Source organism: Manacus vitellinus, unplaced genomic scaffold (genome assembly GCF_001715985.3).
Source record: "Manacus vitellinus isolate BGI_N305 unplaced genomic scaffold, ASM171598v3 scaffold_12_pilon, whole genome shotgun sequence".
NCBI lineage: Eukaryota > Metazoa > Chordata > Aves > Passeriformes > Pipridae > Manacus > Manacus vitellinus.
Window position 1 is genome coordinate 6,887,761 of NW_021938949.1, and position 21,119 is coordinate 6,908,879.

At 40.8% G+C, this 21,119-nt stretch overlaps 1 protein-coding gene across 1 annotated transcript in view; it reads right to left on the reverse strand.

The window, feature by feature from the left end:
- SDK1 (sidekick cell adhesion molecule 1) overlaps nt 1-21,119 on the reverse strand; it is a 388,490-nt gene that overhangs the window by 90,128 nt on the left and 277,243 nt on the right. Inside the window, exons 17-21 of the mRNA XM_018067288.2 lie at nt 20,595-20,776; nt 12,320-12,435; nt 9,025-9,217; nt 5,741-5,839; nt 937-1,128 (exon numbers count right to left, since the gene is read on the reverse strand). Of these exons, the coding sequence (XP_017922777.1) occupies nt 937-1,128; nt 5,741-5,839; nt 9,025-9,217; nt 12,320-12,435; nt 20,595-20,776 (782 nt within the window). The remainder of the gene's footprint in view (nt 1-936; nt 1,129-5,740; nt 5,840-9,024; nt 9,218-12,319; nt 12,436-20,594; nt 20,777-21,119) is intronic.

The window sequence follows — 21,119 nt, forward strand, 5'->3', positions numbered from 1 at the left end:
TACACAATATTTCTTTATTCTTACTTCACATTTGTGGGAACCGTGATCGATAAACTAACCCTGCCCAAGTAGAATATTGCTGTTATCTGGCTAACAACAGGGAGCATGGCATTGATCCAGTCTACAGATTGTCACAATTACCTATGATTGGGGAAAAGAAAGGCAAACATACTTCAGGACATATAGAAAACTTCAAAAATACTGCAGAAAGGAAAAACTGGATTATTCTCAGCAACGTACAATAACTGCTCCACTTTGGAAAATTCTGCTTCTATAACCTATATATTAACTGAAACTGCTTGTCTGAGGTATGAATTGGCTATTCAGTTTGCTTTTTTACTGGATGAGGGAGAGTGTAGAATTTTTAAAATGAAATGCAAAATGGGTAAATGTACAGTGCCCAAATGGTAACTCAGACAATGTGGGACAAAAAAAACCTCTTCCCAAATCTTTCTCAGGCCACAACTTGAAAATCTTGTAAATAAGATTGTAGTTTCACTATCCAAGTGACCTCTCATGGTTGAAATAACCTATACTGCTCCTACAAGGAAAAAACTTTCCTTTTTAGCATCTAAACCTTATCTTTCCCCCCAAAGCAACGCTTTTTGAATAGATTCAGGCTTAGTTCGTATGTTACTTTGTAAATGTCAAGGGATTCTGTGTTGTACCCACTTTATTACTTTGTCCATTCCATTGTCATACTTCCAACTTTTGTATTTGTATTAAACAGCCTCAACTTTCTGGAATTTTCAAACTGTGAGTGTGTCCGTGCTCACATTTCAATCTGTCCCACAGATCAAATTTAAATTACGCGGTCAAGAATTTCGACGCTTCACAAATAAAACCGTTTTTATTACTTCCGAAGTAACCCGCGACGGGAACAACGAAACACGAGGTATTGGCACCTTTTCTTCTGTTTCATGCAGTTATACCAACCTGGGGGCACACCAGAGGAGATGGTGGAGGACGTGACCCACCCGCTCCCTTTCGCGGTCACAGCTGCCACCTCGATGGTGTAGGTGGTGAGGGACGAGAGCCCCGTGATCTTGTACTCCAGGGTTGTGTTGGACAGCGTGCGGGCAAGGCGAGACTCGTTCCTGCCATACATCTCCCAGGAGATCTGGTACCCTGAGAAACAACCACACACAAGTCAAGGGGGTTGTAGTTTTCCTTCCACAGCCCACAGACTGGTAAATTCCTGTGGCAGCACGATTTGCCTGTGGTCCATGGTGGATCATCATTCCTTACTCTACCCCACTGTGGTCACCTTTTATAAGCAGAGAAAAAACCCTTGAAGTAAATGTAAACTGAAGTAAATGTAAACTAAAGTAATGTAAACTAAATGTAAACTAAACTGGCTAAAATACCCAAATATTTTTTTGATATTGTTATTCCCAATAAACAACTGATGTAGGTACCCTATGGGGCATCATCTGCCTATCAGATTACAGACGAGGGAGGACATGAGGTCTCAACAGACTGTCTCTTTTTGCTGTGACAATACAGTGCTTGCTAAGAAATGCCTTGGAAACCTGGGGATAATCTCACAGGACTTTCACTCTGTGAACTCTGTGAAGCAAACAGGAAGAAACAAGGGCTTTGGAAAATATAATATCTGCTCACCAGCTGGAATATCTAATTAAAAATCTATATGTGCTTAGTAGGGCTACTCCCTTTCCAGGCTGAAGTAACCTTCACTGCTGTATATCTAGAAATACTTAGAAATCTGACAATAACAATCAGGCAGGAACATTGTGGGAATCTTCCAGGAACTGAAAAACCTCTACTCCCCACTGCTTCTTCCTCGCACAAATCCTTCAGCAGGGTGAATCATTATCCTTTCTTTCAAAACCATCATGGAGCCAATGCATTGTCCAAAGCTGCACTTGCCCTGACCTCCATATTATTCTTCTATCATCACCAGGCTTCCTTTTTATCACTTTGATAACCACTTGCCTTCCAAGAACTTTTGAAACTTTCTACTGTCTGATTTGCTCAATTTTGCCTCCAAATCTGCTTGTCCTCCTCCTGCCCAGTCCTACTTTATTCTCGTTTGAACCTATGTGAACCTTGCTGTGCCAGTCTCCAGAGAGCGTGTCTGAAAAGTTTGCTTGATTGCAGCTTTCTTTGTGATTTGACTCAGAGGGTGAAAAAAAAAAATACACATAGCTCTTGAATGCCTGTGAAATTGGAGTGAGTGAAAAGGACTAACAGAAAGGAATCCCACTGTGTGAACCAGGCACGAGGCAAACTGGCTAGAGAAACTCCCTACTGGGTTCATGTTCCCATCATCTAAGATGAGGAATTCAGACCAGCTGAGAGGCTTGAGGCTTTTTTTTCCCCATTTTTTTTTAATAAAAAATCATGATAAGCTGATTAACATATATGAATTGACGTAGCAAAATCCCTTATGGTATTAATCAACAAGAAAGCATCATCTCATGAGCTAAAAGCATGGTGAGACAAATATTTCTGTGAGAGTTTGAGAGGTGTGAGATGTTCTCTGTCCTCTCTGTGAGCTGCCATTACTGATGGAGATTCATCTTAACCTGATTTTGCATGAAAATGGGCCCGGAGTGCTCACATAGTCACTAATTAACTTTTCAGGTGAGGGGGCAGTGATAAAGAGAGGTGATGCTTCAACAATTCCATCTACACCACAAAGGCTTCTTTGACTGTGAACTACAGAGGGGAAGGGGAGAAACTCCTGAACGCTCATCTGGAACTGGTTTTAAACAAGTGTCTGAGTAGGAATTAATTAACTCAGTAAATTACCAATGTCTTGGAAACACTGTGGTGTTCTGCTGCCTTCTGAAAAGGCTTAAGAATCATTTATCAGATCAGAGTTGATGTAGCACAGGCAGGATTATAATCTGTAGGAACATTTTGACAAAATTTAAGGACTCTGTTGCCTCTATTAACAGAGGATGAGCAGAAAGGTGGGGGATGATTGTCTCCTGCCTTTGGTGCTCAGTGAAGAGGCACGGAGGAGTTGCAAACAGAAGGACCATCACAAACACCCTTTTCTTTCATTAGCTGTGGGTGCAGTTTGTTCCAGACAATAAATAACCAGAGGAAGATAAGCGGGGGACTTTTAATGCTCCCTCTGTCCATTTGTTGCTTACAGACAATAGAAAGTGTCATTCACCATGCACCAGGCAATCTTCAGTGATTGAGGTATCTCCTCTCCCATCTAGATAAGCTCAGGTTATATATCAAACGCTGGTGATTATTCTTTGGACATTTTATGTTTTCTCCCTGGTGACCACAGGATGAGCCCCAGCTTTCTTGCCCATTAGGCACAGAGTCTCTACGTATTTATTTTCTGAGAAAGTGTTCACCAGGAAAACAGTCCTGAGTTCACGTGTGTAAATTGAAGAAAAGGCAAACAGGCAGCACTTGCTGCCAGATATTTCAGCCCTGGATGTATAGTTAAATTCTAGTCATATAAAAGATGAGAAGAGAAAATCTGTACGTACACGGCGAGCAGACACAAAGCCAAAAGCAACCAGGCATAACAAAAACAGATGAAAAAAAACCGCTGAAGGAAAGGAACAACAACCACTGTACCCCCAAGTAGCACTTAAGCCACGCTGGCTGACAGATGGGCAGAACTTTGGGACATGTGGTTGGTGGAAACACACTCCCTGTGTTACAGACGTGATCCCTGCCAGAAACGTGGCGGGGGGCAGAGAGGGTTTTCCTCTGGCTCTGGTGTGAGTGAGAACAGGAAAGGTGCCACAGAGCCTTCCCCTGTGCTTTGGCACTCCTCAAAATGCTGCCTAACGGGAACTAATGACCAGAGGAGTTTCAGAAATAATTTTCTGGTGATATGGAGTAAATTCTGTACACAGGAGCAGTACACCCAATCACAAACTGTCTGTCTACATCCAGGGCCTCATAAATCAACGTTTACTGAGGGAACGAGGAAGATACTGAGATTTACAGCAGAGTAATGGGCAATTTCCCAGCTCAGGTTGGCTGCTGGGTACCCTGTCGGCTCTTCCCTCCTCCCATTGCTGGTGCAGGGAACAAGAAGGTCCACTAAAGACATCAATGAGCAGAAATGATGAATAATTGCTTCCCTGAGCACTCAGACCTCCAAGCAGCCCTCTTTAAACCTCTGAGGTGCTCAAAGGGCATAAACAATTTTCCTATTCTTCCATCCCAAATGCAATTTGCATCATTAAGGATGTTTCTTTTTCCTTATAAACTCTGCTGGGCATTTTCACATTGGTGTTTTGTCATGAACAATAGAGCTTGTTTAGTTAAGTCTTTCTGGAACAATTTACCCCAAATATAAGACAGTCCATCATCAAGTTCCAGCAGGTTTCAACCCAACCTGGGAGGCAGCAGCTTGTTTCCAGCAAAGCAATTCTACAACACCAACATGGTGCTGCTCCCTGATGCTTAACAAGGATCAGTATTACATCATCTTGGATAGGCTTGGATGTAGGTCCCTAAATTTAAGCTCTCGGGCTTGAAAGGCTTTGGCCATCTTCACTGAATCAATACTGCTCTGCTTTCAGAAGTCATTAGTTTCTATTCTCAAACCACTTAAATCAGTGCATATTTCAGGAAGGTGACCGTGGTGTAAAGGCAGGAGATGATCTGCACAAGGACTCCACACACACTACAAACAGCACAGAACACACACATACAAACGTTACAGATACATAGAGAAAACACTGACAAGTACCAGTCCTATCAAAATGATTAGACCTGTCAAAGTTAAAATGCTTCAGGAAATTAGACTGATATAACATTTAAATGGTCAAGGGTCAGGAAGTCTGATTTTTTTTAACCCCTAAAGTGTATTTTCTTACAAATTATAATAATTTTTTTCAAAAAATTAAACATTTCAATGTCAATGCTCCCAAATTAAAATATTTTGATCCACATGAAACGATCCTCTCCCTTCCCAACTGTGCTTTTTAGCTCCAGTAACTTAAAATCTGGGAGCTTTCTTGTGCTTCAAAACCTTGAAACCTTTCTTAAATGGAATGTCCGTCCTGTGGAGCTGTAACAGTTTCCCCTCTGAAAACAATATTGCCTCTGTTGATAAGAACTAGAGGTTTTCTCAAGTATTTATAGCTTCCTTTATGAAAAATAATGAAGTTGCTGATGTTGTATCTACACTGGCATACAGTAAATAGATAAACAGCTTGTCAAATGGCAGACTCATCAAAGGGAAACAAGAGAGTTCTGAACCCTTGTGGTGGTTTATAACAGATTAAGTAATGACATGCAAATTCTGTCACGCAGTCCACAGCCAGGCCACTTGATCACAGATGAAGGGCACTGCTGATTTCAGGCTTGGTCCTGATTGCAAATCTTAACAATGCCAATCCAGATTTTGCAGCTGTAAACTCTGTGCAGGGACCCCCCACCCTTGGGGCAAAGGCCAAGCACGGTCTCACAAATTTCCACAAATTTAGTAACGCAGGTGGAGGTTATGGAAGATTTAACAGGACCAGAAACCCTGTGGGGAGCTGATTTCCAAAACAAACTGCCTTTCCAGTCACCACAATCATGAGCTGCCAGTAACTGGACCCAAACCTTGTATAATGTGCCCTGGTGACATCTCAATTACCCAAAAGAAGGACCAGGACACCAGCGCCCGAAGCGGCCAGTTCTCCCTAAATGCTCTGTTACACAAACAGTTTTTCACTGCAGTGATTCATTCCACCTCACACACACTTAACAGAAAAGAAATAAAAGCAGACATAGCAGCTGATACCTGTGATGATGCCATTTTTCTCTACAGGTTCTTGCCAGCTGACCTTGAGCGAGGTGTCGAGGATCTCGGTGAAACTCAGGTGTCCCACTGCTCCCGGCTCTGGAGATCAGGAAAGAAAAACTGTTAATTGGAGAACCCCTCTTAATTGTGATCTAATTCACATGGCAAGGTTAGGGATGAAGAAATACAGCACTGAGCCAGGGCCAAGGGAAGCTGAAAACATCACTGAGAGGGAGAAGACAAGCTGGGAAGAAACACTCTGTCTTGTCATCACATAAATTATTTCACCCGGCCATCATCCCAATTGTCTGGAGAGCTAAAGAGAGTGGAAACAGGAGACGTGCACACAACTTGTTCTTTCCTCTCTTCTTCATCTAACCTAATTAGCACAATCAAGCTGGCAATCCTGAAGGTGATGGTGTTTGCCATTTTTCCCCTCAGTGGCAGGTGTGTGGTGTTCACTGCTGTGCAGCTTTTGTGGACCCAGGTCTGTAGCAACACCACCAGCAACCCCCTCATCTGGGAAGAGCTTTTTCCCTATGCAAGGTCACAGCAAGGACAGAGTCACCAAGCCACTGCTTGGGTAAGTTCTCTCAAAACAAATCTAAAAATGTCCAGCATAATGGCAACTGTCTTCTGTAAAATGAATACAAGTGTGTGAAAATTTTAAAGGGTTTTTATGATGCAGCTAAAGAGCTCTTAAAAATTCAGCTCCCCAGTGTGCAATGAAAGAGCATAAAATGGAATGACTGTCAAGAATATGCCATCCTCCCTCAATTTTGGCCTTCAAGGAAGACAACCTGACTGATTTTTGATCCAAATACTGTTCTGTCCTCAATCGATGTACTGGAAAAAGGAGATTTTGTTCACTTTATATTCACAGTGCTTCTGTCATTGGATCCCTGCCCGAGTATCCTCCAGCTCCACTGACATCAGTTGGCAATTTCTTGTCTGCAATTTCATATTTTGTTTCCTCTTCAATTTAGTCCAGTCTCTCATTCCCCTCCAGCTATGACAAAAAAAGCTCAAACCCTGCCAGTAGGTCAGATACAACCCCATTTGCAATTCTGCAGTCCTAGTGAGGAAAGTTTCCAAATCCACTCTGCGAAACCAAGCAGTCAAAGCTCCACAGAAGAACTGCTGATCCTGAAGTGATCCCAGGAATACCCAACAAGAGCATGGCAGTTGTGCACTATTTGGGACCAGGGATGTGCAGACACAGAACCCACACAAAGCTTGGCTCCAATTAGCCCCTGCAGTTGCAGCCCAATTTTAATGTCACCACGAAACACAGGTGCAAGTGACTCCAAGCCAGGACAAGATACTTCTGACTGGATGTTAAATTTTATCTGACCTACAGTTCATCAGCAAACAGATCCGTTTGCACAAGTTTTTTCTAGAGGATTGCCTAACTCTGCTATATAGACTGCAAACTATCACCTGCAAACATGAATGACAGTCCTTTCAAATCTTTTTTCCCACCACATAAATCCTGAAGCAACTTAAGAGTCAACGAGTTCTCCACAAAGATGCATTATACCATCCTGCACATAACTTCTCAGCCACTCTGAAAAATGAGGGAAGCAATTCTATTTTATTAAAAAATAAATAAATTAAAAAATGCCCTGCTGAGGCTCCTTGCAGCATACAGCTGCATACACCAGGGAATGCATCAAATGCTTTACAAAATACAAGTCTGGTTTTCCCTTGTTTTATGTTTCCTGATGGAATTTTCTGGTGTTTAAAATGGCAGGCGATCTCAACATTTCCCTGAGATAGTCTCAAAGTCTTGGCTCTGCCTCTTCTCTCACTTTGTGGAAATTCTGCAAGGCTCCTTTCTTCAGCCTTTTCTTCAGCAGAAATATCAACAGCTTCTCCTCTTCCCAGTTGATTAATTTTTGCAAAATCTTGGGAGTCTTTTATCTTTGGTTTCTTATTCTTCACTGAAATTTGCCACAGGGTTCAACTGTCCTTGGAGAGAGAAGACAGATGAACCCAAGAAGGACAGTTGAACACATTTACAAACCATCCTTGTCTAAAGCTTTGTTTCCTTAGGAAAACAGGCAAAAAAGTTGATACTGCACACAGGAACCTAATGCATGTTTCTCTTTCCACCACACCTTTTACTTTAACCCCAGATAAACAAGTTTGAGTTCATATTAGTGAGTCACAAAGACTTCTGGTAGTTAAATTGCTATCTCTGGTTTAAGTCTACAGCCTGCTCTGGGGACACAGCTCTAGCATATAGAGGAGACTAACCACAACAGGAAAATCCATGGGAAAGTAATTTTCTCCATGGTCTTTCAAGAGTATGTCATGAAAAATTGGATTAGCACTTTGAGCCTCACTTCTGTGAATGTTAATGACAATCGGATTTTTCTTTACGGGAACACTGACCAACCTAAAAGATCCCTATTAAGGCAAAGCAGTATTTCTAAAAACAATATCTTAATGGATGTATTAGACACTTTTTATTCTGATTTGAGTCTGTAAATGGGCAGCAGTGTTTATGATGCTCCAATACAGAAATATACCAAAGCACTGGCCAGAGCCAAGATCACTGTGGACACAATAAGTGCGAGGCCACTGTAGTTTAGTCCTTATCTGAATCAGGCACACGTGAGACTTGCAAGTCCCAAATATGTCTTGAGCAAACACTTCCAAGGGGTCACAGAGGCCAAACCATTTTCTGATTCAGGAAACAATTTATATGCTAAACTATCCAGCTCATTTTACTTCACCCTGCCTCCAGTTTTTCAGAATAAAAGATACTGCCTTGTTATGATCCTGGTTCTTTTACACAAACGTTTGCAATATAGTATACAAACAGACATTTTCAATATATTGAACAATAGAAGGAAACAATCACAAATTAATCACTGACCTCCACAGGAAGTTTCAGTGCTCACTTCCTAAGAAGATCAATTGATATTTATTTGGGTGCCTGAACATGGATTTAAGAGCACAAGGATTCACAGACACAAACAACGCATTGTGTGTTGGCTGTACCGGACTGTGAAGTTCTCAGCTAATGATCAATGTGAAAAAATTCATCCAGGTTCAGCCCATAATGAAAAAAAGAAAAAAATCAAATATTTGCCACAGGCTAAAAGAACACACCATCTGAAAGGTAACCATCCGAAAGGTAACTTGAGAAGAGACTGCCAACTGATCATGAAGCTGAGATCAAAATTTAAGCACAGAGATTTAAAAATTCTGGCTTTTCTATCCAACCCACCCAAACCTGAGTGCTGAGGTTCCCTGGCAGTGCTGGGGATACTCACTGTCCTCCAGGGTGCTCAGGAGCTGGGGTGTGCTCCGGGGGCCGTCCCCTGGCGTGGTGAAACACAGAACTGAGGTGTAGTAAGTGGTGTATTTCTTCAGGTTGGTGATGCAGCCACTGTGGACTCCATGGAAATCCGGAGCGATGGTGACCACAGTCACACTCTCTGGAGCGTCCACTGGCCAGGCCAGGAGCTGGAAAATTTAAATATGGATGAGCTCTCATCAGAAGTTGTGTCTATTTGGAGGCAAAGTATGTTTGGCTGCCAAAACCATCTTAATCTGATTGTAAAGAACCAAGCAATGCTGGTAAACTACTGTCAGCTCTGATGCTGAACAGATGGATGAAGCAGTGATACTGTGATACTGGAGGGATGTCTGTAACACTCACCAGTGATGGGGGATACACCAATATTGCAATTCTCAATGTCTGCTACTGAACAGTGCCAAAATTGTTGCAAATTATTACCCGTATGACATGGGCCTTTCATCAGCCTGGCCACTCTCTGCTGCTGAAAGGAAGCTGAAGGAAGAAAAGTACTTTCAGTGCTACTCTGACATAAATGCTTTATCTTATTTTGGGGTTCCTTTACAGATCCCACTGTCTGGGGAGGTTAGTGAGATTAGGGGACACACACATCCTCCTTCCCCTCCCAGAGCCAGCCCAGCACCCCCCTGAGCAGCCCTGCCTAACAGGCTGAGAGCACTAAAACCATCGGTGGACTGAGGACATCCCCACTGTGAATGATTCGAGCGGTTCTGGAGCTACAGAAAGAATAGAAAATGGTTGTAAAGATGATTACTACAATTTCCAACACCCGAGTCCCAAAAGTTAGACTCCTGAAGACATATTTTCATGCATTTAAAATAGGGTGCTTGTCAGATGAGCTCAGTTCCTCCAGGTCTCATTCATCTCAGCTGATGTTCTGGGAGATCAATATCTTTGAGAGTGCAATACCTTATGTGTTGGTACCTAAATGAGGGCTTAAAAAATTCATTTCTGGCAAATGCCTTTGAAATTTTGAAACAATTTTTGGAATTGCCTTAAAGGCTTAGGGGGTCTAAAGCTTGAAAGCTTGTGAAATTTTTATTTTGTCCAAAAAATCCTTACCCTGTAGCTTATAGAACGTGTTAAAATTCTAGGCCTGACTCAGTATCCGTGTAAATCCTGCTACTTGTATTGATTTCAGGCTCATAAACATGAATAGATACCTGAAATTAATGAGCCATATTTGACACATTTAGCCAGTGTCTAGTCTCTGAAAATCAAAAAGCACAGTTAGTGGACTATAAGGAGTAATTTTGTTAGAAATATTTCATATTTGAGAAGGTGTACTTTACAGCTTATTGAAATGCAAATAAATTTCAAAGAAAAGATAAAAATGGAGAGTGCTTGAAGAGGATACTAAGTTTTATTTTCTTTTCTAAATCACCTCTGTGGATTACAACTGGCATTTATAACTTTGGAGGACTGACTTCTTTTTTGAGTGCATTTCATTGCACGTTCTTCAGGAAACATGCAGAAAACACAGGTGAACAATTCTGTCAGTTTAAGGAAAAACCTTAAAAAAGGTTTAATCCTTAAAAAACACAAAGGCCTAACTTTGACTACTAGCAATTTATAAATCATACACAAAGCTAGGCTATAAAAGTAAGTGACAGAAATGTTCTCACATGATCTTTGTACTGCAATTCACAATCCCTGTGAGAAACAGGAATGGTAAAACTGTAGCAATCTAGTGCAATCAAAAAAATCCAAAGAAATAGAAATTTTGATAATTTCAAAGGTTTTCACTGTCCGCTGACAGATACAATTTATGATTTCAGTTATTTTATACCATTGCTCAAGAAATGAAAACATAAATTAGAGGTAGCTATGGAATGAGACGAAGGATCTTAAGACTGAAACTCTGAATACAACAGAGAATAAAAATCTGAAATAAGACTTCTGCAAATCTGGGCTCACTGTGCTTGGAATTGCAGCAGAAAATTGTATTGCACTGAAGTCCACTGAGCCCCAAAAGTGCTTTTATTCTCCAGAGTCTGAACAGAAGCCAAGTACTACTTCTGTATTGAGCTTTTAGGATATTGTCCTGCAGCCCTGTCAGTCACTGAGCCTTGAGAGCTGATTCTATCTCTGGGAACAGCAGACATACACCTCTAAAGGTATTTAGGTCTTCAGCAGTGGGATTCTGAAACCACTGCTGGTCTTTATGAAAAATACATAGATGTGGGCAAAAATACTGGAACACCCACGCATACCTCTGTTTGTCTCAGTTTCTCCATCACTTTGAGACATTCTTGGAGAAGGATCAAGTCTTCTGAAACATCTCAAATCCATGATCATTCTCTTAATTCACAACCTGTTTTCTTACTACAAATTCTTCTCAGCCCACTCCACATTCCTTCACCCAACACCTAAATCAACCTTCCTCCTCCCTGCTCATAAACCAAACCTTTCTCCCCTTCCTACCAGATTTCTCTTCGTTCTTTCCATGAACACTTTTAAACCCTTCATTTATTATGCCCTGACTGCCAAACCATTGATGGAGTTTCTGTCAAGCAAATTTTCCTGAGGGGCAGGAATAAACCACTCCAACTGCCTCTTTAGCCCACACTCCACTTGCCAGAGGACCAGTGAGGGCTCCGTTAAACACTCCCCACTCTGTAATAGATATTACCAGTTGTCCCATCAGCAGGGACTTACCATGGTAACTCCATGCCATCAGGGCATGCTTAATAAACTTTACACTCTTATACCTCCCGAATCATCACAGTGGGAAAGTTAAGACAAATATTTAGTGTGATGTCTTGGTTCCTAGTGAAACGAATGGGAATTCCGCATTAGTGTAAATAGAAATCTCAGGCTGGTTTTCAGTGGCACAATGACATGTGGTGAGTTTCCAAACTGACATTGAACTGCTTTTTGTTTTTGGAAACTTCCCAGGAAGATGACAAAAGTATTAGGACTTCTAGCCTATGACACATTCCCTTTTCAGAACTTAGCTAAATTGCAAATGTTAGAATCACAGAAAGGTTTGGGTTGGAAGGGATTTTAAAGATTACCCAGTTCCAACCCCCTGCAAGGTCCTACAGGGACATCTTCCACTAGACCAGGTGGCTCCAAGCCCTGCTAGGAGCAACAACTGCTCACTTCTCCCTTTGTTTTACCCATGTAAGACACTCCTGAAATTACACGGTCACTTTGGAGATTCAGAGGTTATCAGATTCAACTTCTTTTTATACCAGGACTGTTAAGGCAAACACTGAAGTTACAGAAACCTTGTTTCTATTTACCTTGTATCCTTGGTTAATGCCATTGATGAACTGCTGGGGTGGAGGGTTCCAGAGGAACTGGATGGTTGTGGAGTTCACGGCTTCGACTTGCACGTTCTGCGGTGGAGCCGTGGGCACTGCTCCCAGTCAGCAGAGAGGGACATGGAATAAAACACAGTGGAGGAGGAAGGGGGAGGAAAAAGAGAAAAATGAACCCAGAAACCACTGACTGTCACTTGTGAGTCACAGAGTAATAACAACCTTGAGAGAAGGATGCACTTCTTGGGAAGCAGCAGTGTGTTGGAGAGCAGGGTAATTGCACTAATTCCTCATTCTGCACTGGAGATTCTTTCCAGGGGAGGAGAAGAAATGGTTTCTGCAGCTTATTATTCTGCAGATGAGCTTCTCAGAAAGACTTGATACAGAAGCTGGGTAAGGACAGGTGAGCACAGCTCTTTCAGTTATCCATAACTGCACAGACAATGAACAGTTTCTGAAAGAAACTTCTTGAGTCTTTTAATACCACTCAGTTCCCCAGATCAGACAACAAAACATGGAGTTCCCACAGTTAAGGTTCTAATTGTGAATTATAATCTGGCAACAGCATCTGTTTATTATTTACTGCTGCTTAAAGAATTAGGACCAGTCATATCACATGCAATAAAGATTCTTCTTGGGAATTGGGAGATGTTCTCATTTTATCTTGATATGATATGCATTCATGTATATTGAATTGATTATATATATCCTGAGCCAATACATCCTCTAATCTACTAAAAGTTGCATAAACATTTTATGCCAAAGATTTAATTAGACAGATGTTTTCTCAATACAAAAGAAAGCATGGAACATAAAGGCATCCTGTCTTCAAACAACCAAAAATAGCACTTAAATATTTTGCCATTTAATATAATGTCTCCTTCCAGGCAATTTCTTCAACTTGCTGCTTTAAGATGTCATTTCTATAGTTCTCAGTGGAAAGAATATTAATAGACAGGTCTATTTTTCTGAAATTATCGAGCTTATAGTAAGTTTAAGAAGAAAACTGCTACTTGAGTAAGTAAAATGGACTAAGACACTTTAAATCCTATAAAAGAAGTTTAATAATGCTTCAAATATATTACTATTGACAAGCATGGGCATTTGTATTCTATGAAAGAGGAACTATCCACAAGTGGTTTTGAAGCCTGGAAGGCTTTGTTCCTTCTGCTTCCAAGGGAGAATTTCTACCAAAGCCCAATGATCTGTGCTTCTAAAGAATATCCACAATTCCCACTGAGAAATGGTGTTTTGCTCCATACTTTTCAAAAACAGGTCCCAAACTTTTAAAGCTTCAAACCACCTTTGGAAGATGAGTCTTTGCATGGAGAAGAAATGAAGAAAATAAGCTCAAAAATGAAAAACTGCCCCTTTTCCCACCAAAAGCTATTTTTGTTTGGAAGAGACATAAAGGGGCATTATTCTTAACTGGGGTACACACTACAGTAAGACTGGAACCAACAGAGCTAGGACAGTGCACAGTTATCAGAGACATCCACAGTCTAGAAATATCAACACACAAAAATGGAGAAATCCTCAAAGATGTAGGTTTGAAATGACAAGAACATCCACTTTCATGCCCTCTGTCACTAAAACTCCCTGAAGACTAAACCATGGCTCAACAATTTAGCTCTGCACATTTTTTTAACCTCAGTAACTGCATATTAGTCACAACTTTCTTGCCCTAATTTAAAACTTGATGTCACAATTTATGAACTATCCATAATTATTGAGTTCTGAAACCAGAGTTTATCTGATAGTACTCTAAATTTTCATTAAAATCCAGGCCCTACTTCCTGCCATGTGTCATAATTCCTTGTGTGCTTCTGGAAGGTTATACTATTATCTGAATGACCTGTAGACATCATAAAGTTTTTGTAGTTAAGAGATTCACCAAATCATCCTGAGATACAGTCATAAATATTAAAGTCACTCTACAGCCATAATGAGTTGCTTTGGCTACAGTCCCCTACTAAATGCATTTTTTTTTTTAATTCATGTTCTTTGATGAAACTGTTTATTATGAGAGCCACAAGATATATTTGAATTTGCTTCTGTGTGCAATGCTTCATATAATTAATGGTTAACATGCATAAAATTTTTTAAATCAAAATTCTTACTTTCCTGCATATTAGCATATTCAGACATTGTAACTGCCAGAGATTCATTACTGTGCAGGATAAAATTGTATTACAAGCCTTCGTGTTGGTTTGTTATCAGAAAGTCACCAGGATATCACTGATAGATTCATCTCCTCCTGTCAGGAAGGCTAAATCAGCTGAGCATCAAACCTCTCCACTCATTCCTCTTCCTTCTGTCGAACTGCTACATTACAACTCCATCTATGTGGAATCAGAGAATCGTTCAGGTTGGAAAAGATCTCTGAGAGCATCGAGTCCAACCGTTCCCCCAGCACTGCCAAGGCTGCAGCTAAAGCCTGTCCCCAAGTGCCACATCCACATGGCTTTTAAATCCCTCCTGGGGTGGTGAGTCCACCACTGCCCTGGGCAGCTGTGCCAGGGCTGGACAACCCTTCTGGCGGAGAAATTGTTCCCAATATCCAACTTAAACCTCCCCTGGCACAACTTGAGGTCGTTTCCTCTTGTCCTGTTGTTTGTTAATAGGGAGAAGAGCCTGACCCCCAACTGGCTACACCCTCCTGTCAGGGAGATGTGGAGAGTGATAATTTCCTTTAGGGGAGGATCCCATAAATATTGTACAATGAATAGCAAATTTCCAGTGATTTCAATATCACATGGATTTTATTTATAAGAGCCTGATGAGTCTTTTAGATACAATCCAAAATACTGCAAATTTTTTAAGAGAAGAAAAATTTGCATCAACAAGCTTCAAGTTTTCATTTGTGGTCCTTACAGCCCTCAAAAAAGCTCAGGCAAGCACTTGAGGATAGGTTTACTACAGTTTTAGAAATGTGGATGACCAAATGCATTATTTATTTCTTTTAAAAAGGGAAATATTTTTTAGTCATTAGGAGGTAATTTCCTGAAACAAGAATATACAATCATAGCAAAAAAAGTACCTGCTGCAATATGAAAAATGATAAAAATTATGAACAGAAAACATAAAGCCTTCAGAACACTGGAAATCATGATTTATATCACAACTCCTCTTTGGACATCTTCATTGAAAATTCAACATCTACATCTCAATTAATGCATTTAAAAGATGGAAAGAACATGGTCCATCTGACATGCATAGGCTTAATTATGCTGCAGAAGACATAATGTAACACATTTTTATATTTTTAATCAGTAAAATATTGGCATTATAATCTCAAATTTACTTCAAAGTGCCAGTATAAAATTCTCCTTTTATGTCCTGATATTAAAGACTTCCTTGGGTATCTGAACAGTTTTGCATTTAAAAAAAGAAAAAAAGTTTGACAGAAGCTAAATCAGAATTGACCTTCTGGTCACTTCAAATCTCAAATACTTTTCCAAGATCACGGATAGTAACTTACTGGAGCTGTGACTGTCCACATAAAGGATTTTCTAATTTAGTGGTGGATATCTATCCTCTTCCTACAAGTTTGTTGTGAAGCTGTACAGAAGCTGCCAATGTCAAATAGGTGTTCCAAGAGTAATCCCAAAGCATTAACATTCCCAGTTTTTAAACCTGTACTTCATCATGCTTGCAAGTATTCCAAAACCATCTCACAGCAGAGACCCATCTGGGAGTCATCTCGGAATTTCAGGTCAAACTGGCCAGAAAAAACCCAACCATTACTTTCCCCCCGATAAAGTTCACGTGGTTGGAAATCTATGGAGAGCTCAGCCCCCGGGACTGCGGGTTAATGTGCAGCATTCCAAGCAGAAAAGGTCATGGAAGCACTGGAGATAAAAACCATTAAAAGGGTTTCGCTGACAGGATAATTGAGAGGAGAGAAGGCATTAAGGTTAAGCATGTGTACATGTAATTATTCTGTCTCCAGCTATGTGCAAATAGCATGTAAATCCCGCAGAGTTTCTGACAGCCGGACTCCTGGCCCTAAATATAGATCTCCAACAGAGGCCTGGAGAAAAGTCTCCTGCTCCTCTGGAGCTCCTGACCTTTGAGGTGACAGCTTCCCTGTCTCAGTAAGGCAGGCTGGGGGAACTGCAGGTTTTCCTCTTTGTGAGGATTTGGCTGTTCCCTTAATGCACCAGCTCGAGGTGCTGAGTTGCACATCTCAGTGGGGATGTGGAGGCAAGTAATTCCTCCTGTGAAGTCTATTCCCTCTGCTCCCAGCTGACATTCTGGACTGTGCTCTGTGGGTGCACAGGAAAACTGGTCTTTGTAATTCCACACATTTGAAAATTTGAATTCTGAAATTCAGTAGTGTGAGATTTGGCACTAACAGATGAGTTTTGCTTCTTGCAGCTGGGAAATGCCTCCTTCCTCTCCTGCATGTCTCTCACATGGACAAGATTTTATTTCTTTGTTAAGAGCTGGGGGCCAGGGGCCTGACTGAGACAACTGCTAACTTCACCACCTTATAAAATACCTTAAAAATAAAATAAAAGCAGTAGATGGCAAAGGACACTTAACAGTGATAAAAATCGAGCCACTACAACTCCAGCCTGCTTTTGCACAGGAGAAGCTGGGTCCAAAACAGCTATGGACACTCCAAGGCTATTGGGAGGTTCCCCAAAGGAAGTGAATGAGGATCTTTAAGATGTTTTTGCCAAGAAAGCCCCAGGAAAAATTAATGGAAGTATCTTTTTACTGAGATAAAAATGAATGGTTGCAGAGGACACTCTGCATTCAGAGAGTCCTTTTTCAAGATTATTTCCTCCATAAAGCAGGAAGCTTTCAGTTAACTGGTTTTTCTCTGGCTCTTCTACCTCAGTCATATAAATTTCTCTGATTCATCTCCTATTGCCTGAGCAAGACATCACTTTGGGCCTGGCTGAACAGACTTGTCTTGATTTTATCCCTCTCTCCACACTATCAAGACTCACTAGTTTGGTGTCTCACCCACTCTTTTATTCAGGAAGGGCCTTTTGCTCAGAGTTGCTTGGCCTGGAGAGGTGTTGATGCACAGCACAGAAGGGAAAATAAACCAACATTGAACTACATGTTGAGATCTGTGAACTTCAGGAAATAAGACTGGCTTTTGGGATATGCATCAGAAGAAAGACAAGCACTTAAAGAAGAAATAGAAGTGGGTTAATGTCAATGCAAAGAGGCTGATGGAAGTGATGTCTCTCCTTGTAAAGCATGCCCTGCCTAAACCTAAGGTGCAGTGGGAGTTTTTCAAAGAGAAGGAAGTTCAGAAATACTCACACTAGAGAGATAAAAGGGACAGACCCAAAGTAAAGGACAGAAGCTGCTGTTTTATCAAATCAACCTGAAGAAAAAGGTAAACCTGTCCAATAGCACAGAGCAGAAACAATGCAGTCACCACAGAAAGATGTTTATACCTCTCACAAAGCTATTCTTCCATGAGAAGGTATTCGGAAACTTCAATTTTTCACCTGGCAATGGAAAGTCCTGCAGGACACTGTTTAAATAAGTAAAATTGCCCTATGCAGAAGGCTGGCAAAAATCCCTGTGAAAAGTAACATCAAAGCAAAGAACAGCTGGAGAAACTCTGATGAAGGAAGACCTATATATACACAGCATCAAAGGATTAGGCTGAATATCACTCTGAAAGGACTTTCAAGATTTTAGAGACAGTCAACCTGCCTGACCCCAGTGCTTGGATGTTCAGTGCTTTGCCACTAAGTCTCTCTGACATTTTATCTGACATTATGCATCAGTTGCCTACAAGTTTAGATCCCTCAGCATCTCGTGAGTTTGGCTGCATTCTACCAGTTGGTGATTTTTGATGAGCTTTGAGTAGCTGATTAGTTTTCAGTGGCTAAAGCAATGCCAGAGGACTAATAAGGGATTAATAGACTAGCTCCTGGTATAAATCCACAGCTTATATGGCCAGTCAATATCCCCTATGACAAAGATGCCAATATGCTGATGTGCTCCTGCCAATGGGTTGATCTGCTCCTGGGGTTCATTTCCTCCCAGGGTCTGAGTGCAGAGCACGTTTGATTAGTGTGAGGTGGTGCAGGTATTTTTCATCTGCAGACAGACAGGTTCTTGCCAGCAGAGCTCACATCATTTAATGCATGTCAGAACAGAGGCAGTGGTGCTGGTAGTAGGAGAGGGGGATGGATGGGAGTGTGTGTCTTTGACATTTATCTCTGCTCATATTAAAATCAGAATATGATTTACAAGGCAGTTTTACACGTGGCTTTTTCTTACTCCTGCTGGTTCGGTTTAGGAAGGACATTCTGGAGCAAGAAACAGTCACTGGCTTTTCCTGTCTTTTCCCAACTCCCATAAAGGAGCAGAGTTTCAGACAGTAGCATATGACATATGGAGACTTGATATTAATCCAGTTTCAAATGATACTGATCCCAACCAGTCTCCCTTTCCAGTTCTGAATGCAGAAAGGCTTCAAACTCTTTACAGAACAGGCTGTATGCCCTTGGTGATTTGCACAGAAACCCAGCAAAGCATTCATTAGGAGATGGCAGCATCCATGAAGCAGTTATTTACAGCTATTAGAAAATATTGATATAAAATAAATGAGAAATACCCAGTTTTTCTTCTACCCAGCACTGAGCATTCAGGAACTACATAAAGACAAACAGGCCACTGCAGGTTGGCCTGCAGTCTAAACACCCTTCCTGATTAATATGAATGCAGGACTGACTACAGCTAATTTATAACAGAGGATTTATATCCTTATAAATGACAACAGACAGCCAATCAATAAAGGATGATAATAACAGCACATAATATCCAGGGAAATTAGAGTCAATTACAGGGTTTAAGAAAAAAGAGTGTGAAGTCCAAACCTGAGCCTTAATGGATGGAAGGTTAAGGTGCTATGATAGCTTAAAATGGGCAAATAAACAAAGTAATGAATTACAAGCATATTCACAAAAGAGATTCAAATTCTGTGTGCAAACCAATTCTCTGCAGAGATCGGGTCTTTAGTGGGATAGAAAACATTAATCCTGGCTGCAAGGAGAAGACTTTAAGAAAAACATTTCAAGGTCTGCTATAAATACTTCTAGAATGAGGTTGAGTGTGTCGAGGCTCCTCTAAACTATGAGACTTCACATGCCCTAAGAAAAAAATATAGATAGTCCTTCCTTTAATTGTTGTAGTTAATTAGTGTTGCATATGAATAATCTTTTCTTAAAGATCTTCCCACACCTCAAACTGTATCTAATCATGTTATAAAGTACTCCTAGCAACAATTAGCAAACAAGTACATATTCTTCACAGATTGAAAATTAACTGATGTACTATAAATCTGCAAGTTTTTAAAACAGTGTAATTGTTTCACGTCCAATGAAGTAGAGCCCATGTACTGTCCAGTGCTCAGCATCCAGTACAACCCTGCAATTATGGGAATATATGAAAGCTTTAAGGGCCTGGTACTTAATTACCCTACAGATTTTTATACCAATCTAGAGGTGTAAACATGCCTTACACTGGTTGTAAAAAGTAATTACATATCCTTTTGTTGATGTAATTTATACTCTTCTTAAAGCACTTAGAAAGGTGTGGGGGAGCTGTAGCATAAAAATCAGGGCTTTACAGATCATTTTATCTTCCTCTTTGCAAATGTCTGCAGCATTCCTGAAATGCTTCAGAACACTGTCTCCACAGGCTGTATTTCCCTCCCTGCACTTTCCTTACAACTTATTCCATATTTCTAAAACAAGGTATTCTGTGATTATCAGAACTAACACAGCTGGTTTACTCTGCCTCTGTCTCCCATATTGCATATGCAGCATATTGCATATCTTGGCCATGATAAAACCAATTCCCTGCCATATTTTCTCTAACTCTCCTGGCAGAGTAACCTCAGCCCCTGCCTGTCACAGGTCCTATAAATCCATTCCCCAGGACCCCACTCTCGTCAGCATTTCTATTTATTACTTATGCTGCAGCTGACTCTGACCTGCAAGTGTGGCAACATGTCATTATGAGGGTCAACAAAAATAGATAATTTTTGAATTCACTCAGAACTTTTCCTACAAAAGAGACAGAAGCAGAGACTTGCCTCTGCTCAAGCATTTGAAATGTGCAGGTGTTTCCTACTCCAAGCTGTCCATCAAATATGACTGAAATGACCATCCATTTCACAAGCTGTTAGGTGGGACAACCAGACAGCACATCTCCTAAGGAAACTCTGCCATAAACTGGAAATAGAATGGAGATATTGGTCTCATTTGCTCACCTCCCTGTAAAGTGTACTCTGTCACGGGTCTGCTGAAGGCTCCCAGCCCAGCTCCATTGTAAGATGCCACCTGGATTTCATACTGGGTCCAAATGATCAGGTCTTTCACTAAGCAGTAGTTGATTTCTGCACTGGTGATGTTCTTATACTGGTATTCTCCAGGGAGGCCGGCCAGGCGATACCTACCATATGGGGAGAAAAATTAGCTAGTTAATTAGATGGTATCAATTAAAGCAAATACCCTGACTGGCAAAACAGCTCCCTTTGTGAAGAGGCAATATGCAAAGTTTTACAGCAGAATTATACAAAGAATAATGAAAAATAATCAGAAAGAACAGAGTAGCTCCTGATAAGACCATATCATGTTTGACTGCTATAGTATTTATAATCTGATCTCGCTTAGATTACAGGCTCAGGGCTAAACAAAATGGGTATTTTATCCTGTTTTATGGTTGCAGAAAAATTACAGCTTTTTAAATGTGGCTTGTCTGGTAAAAGCTATGATTTAGTACAAAAAATAGCCCA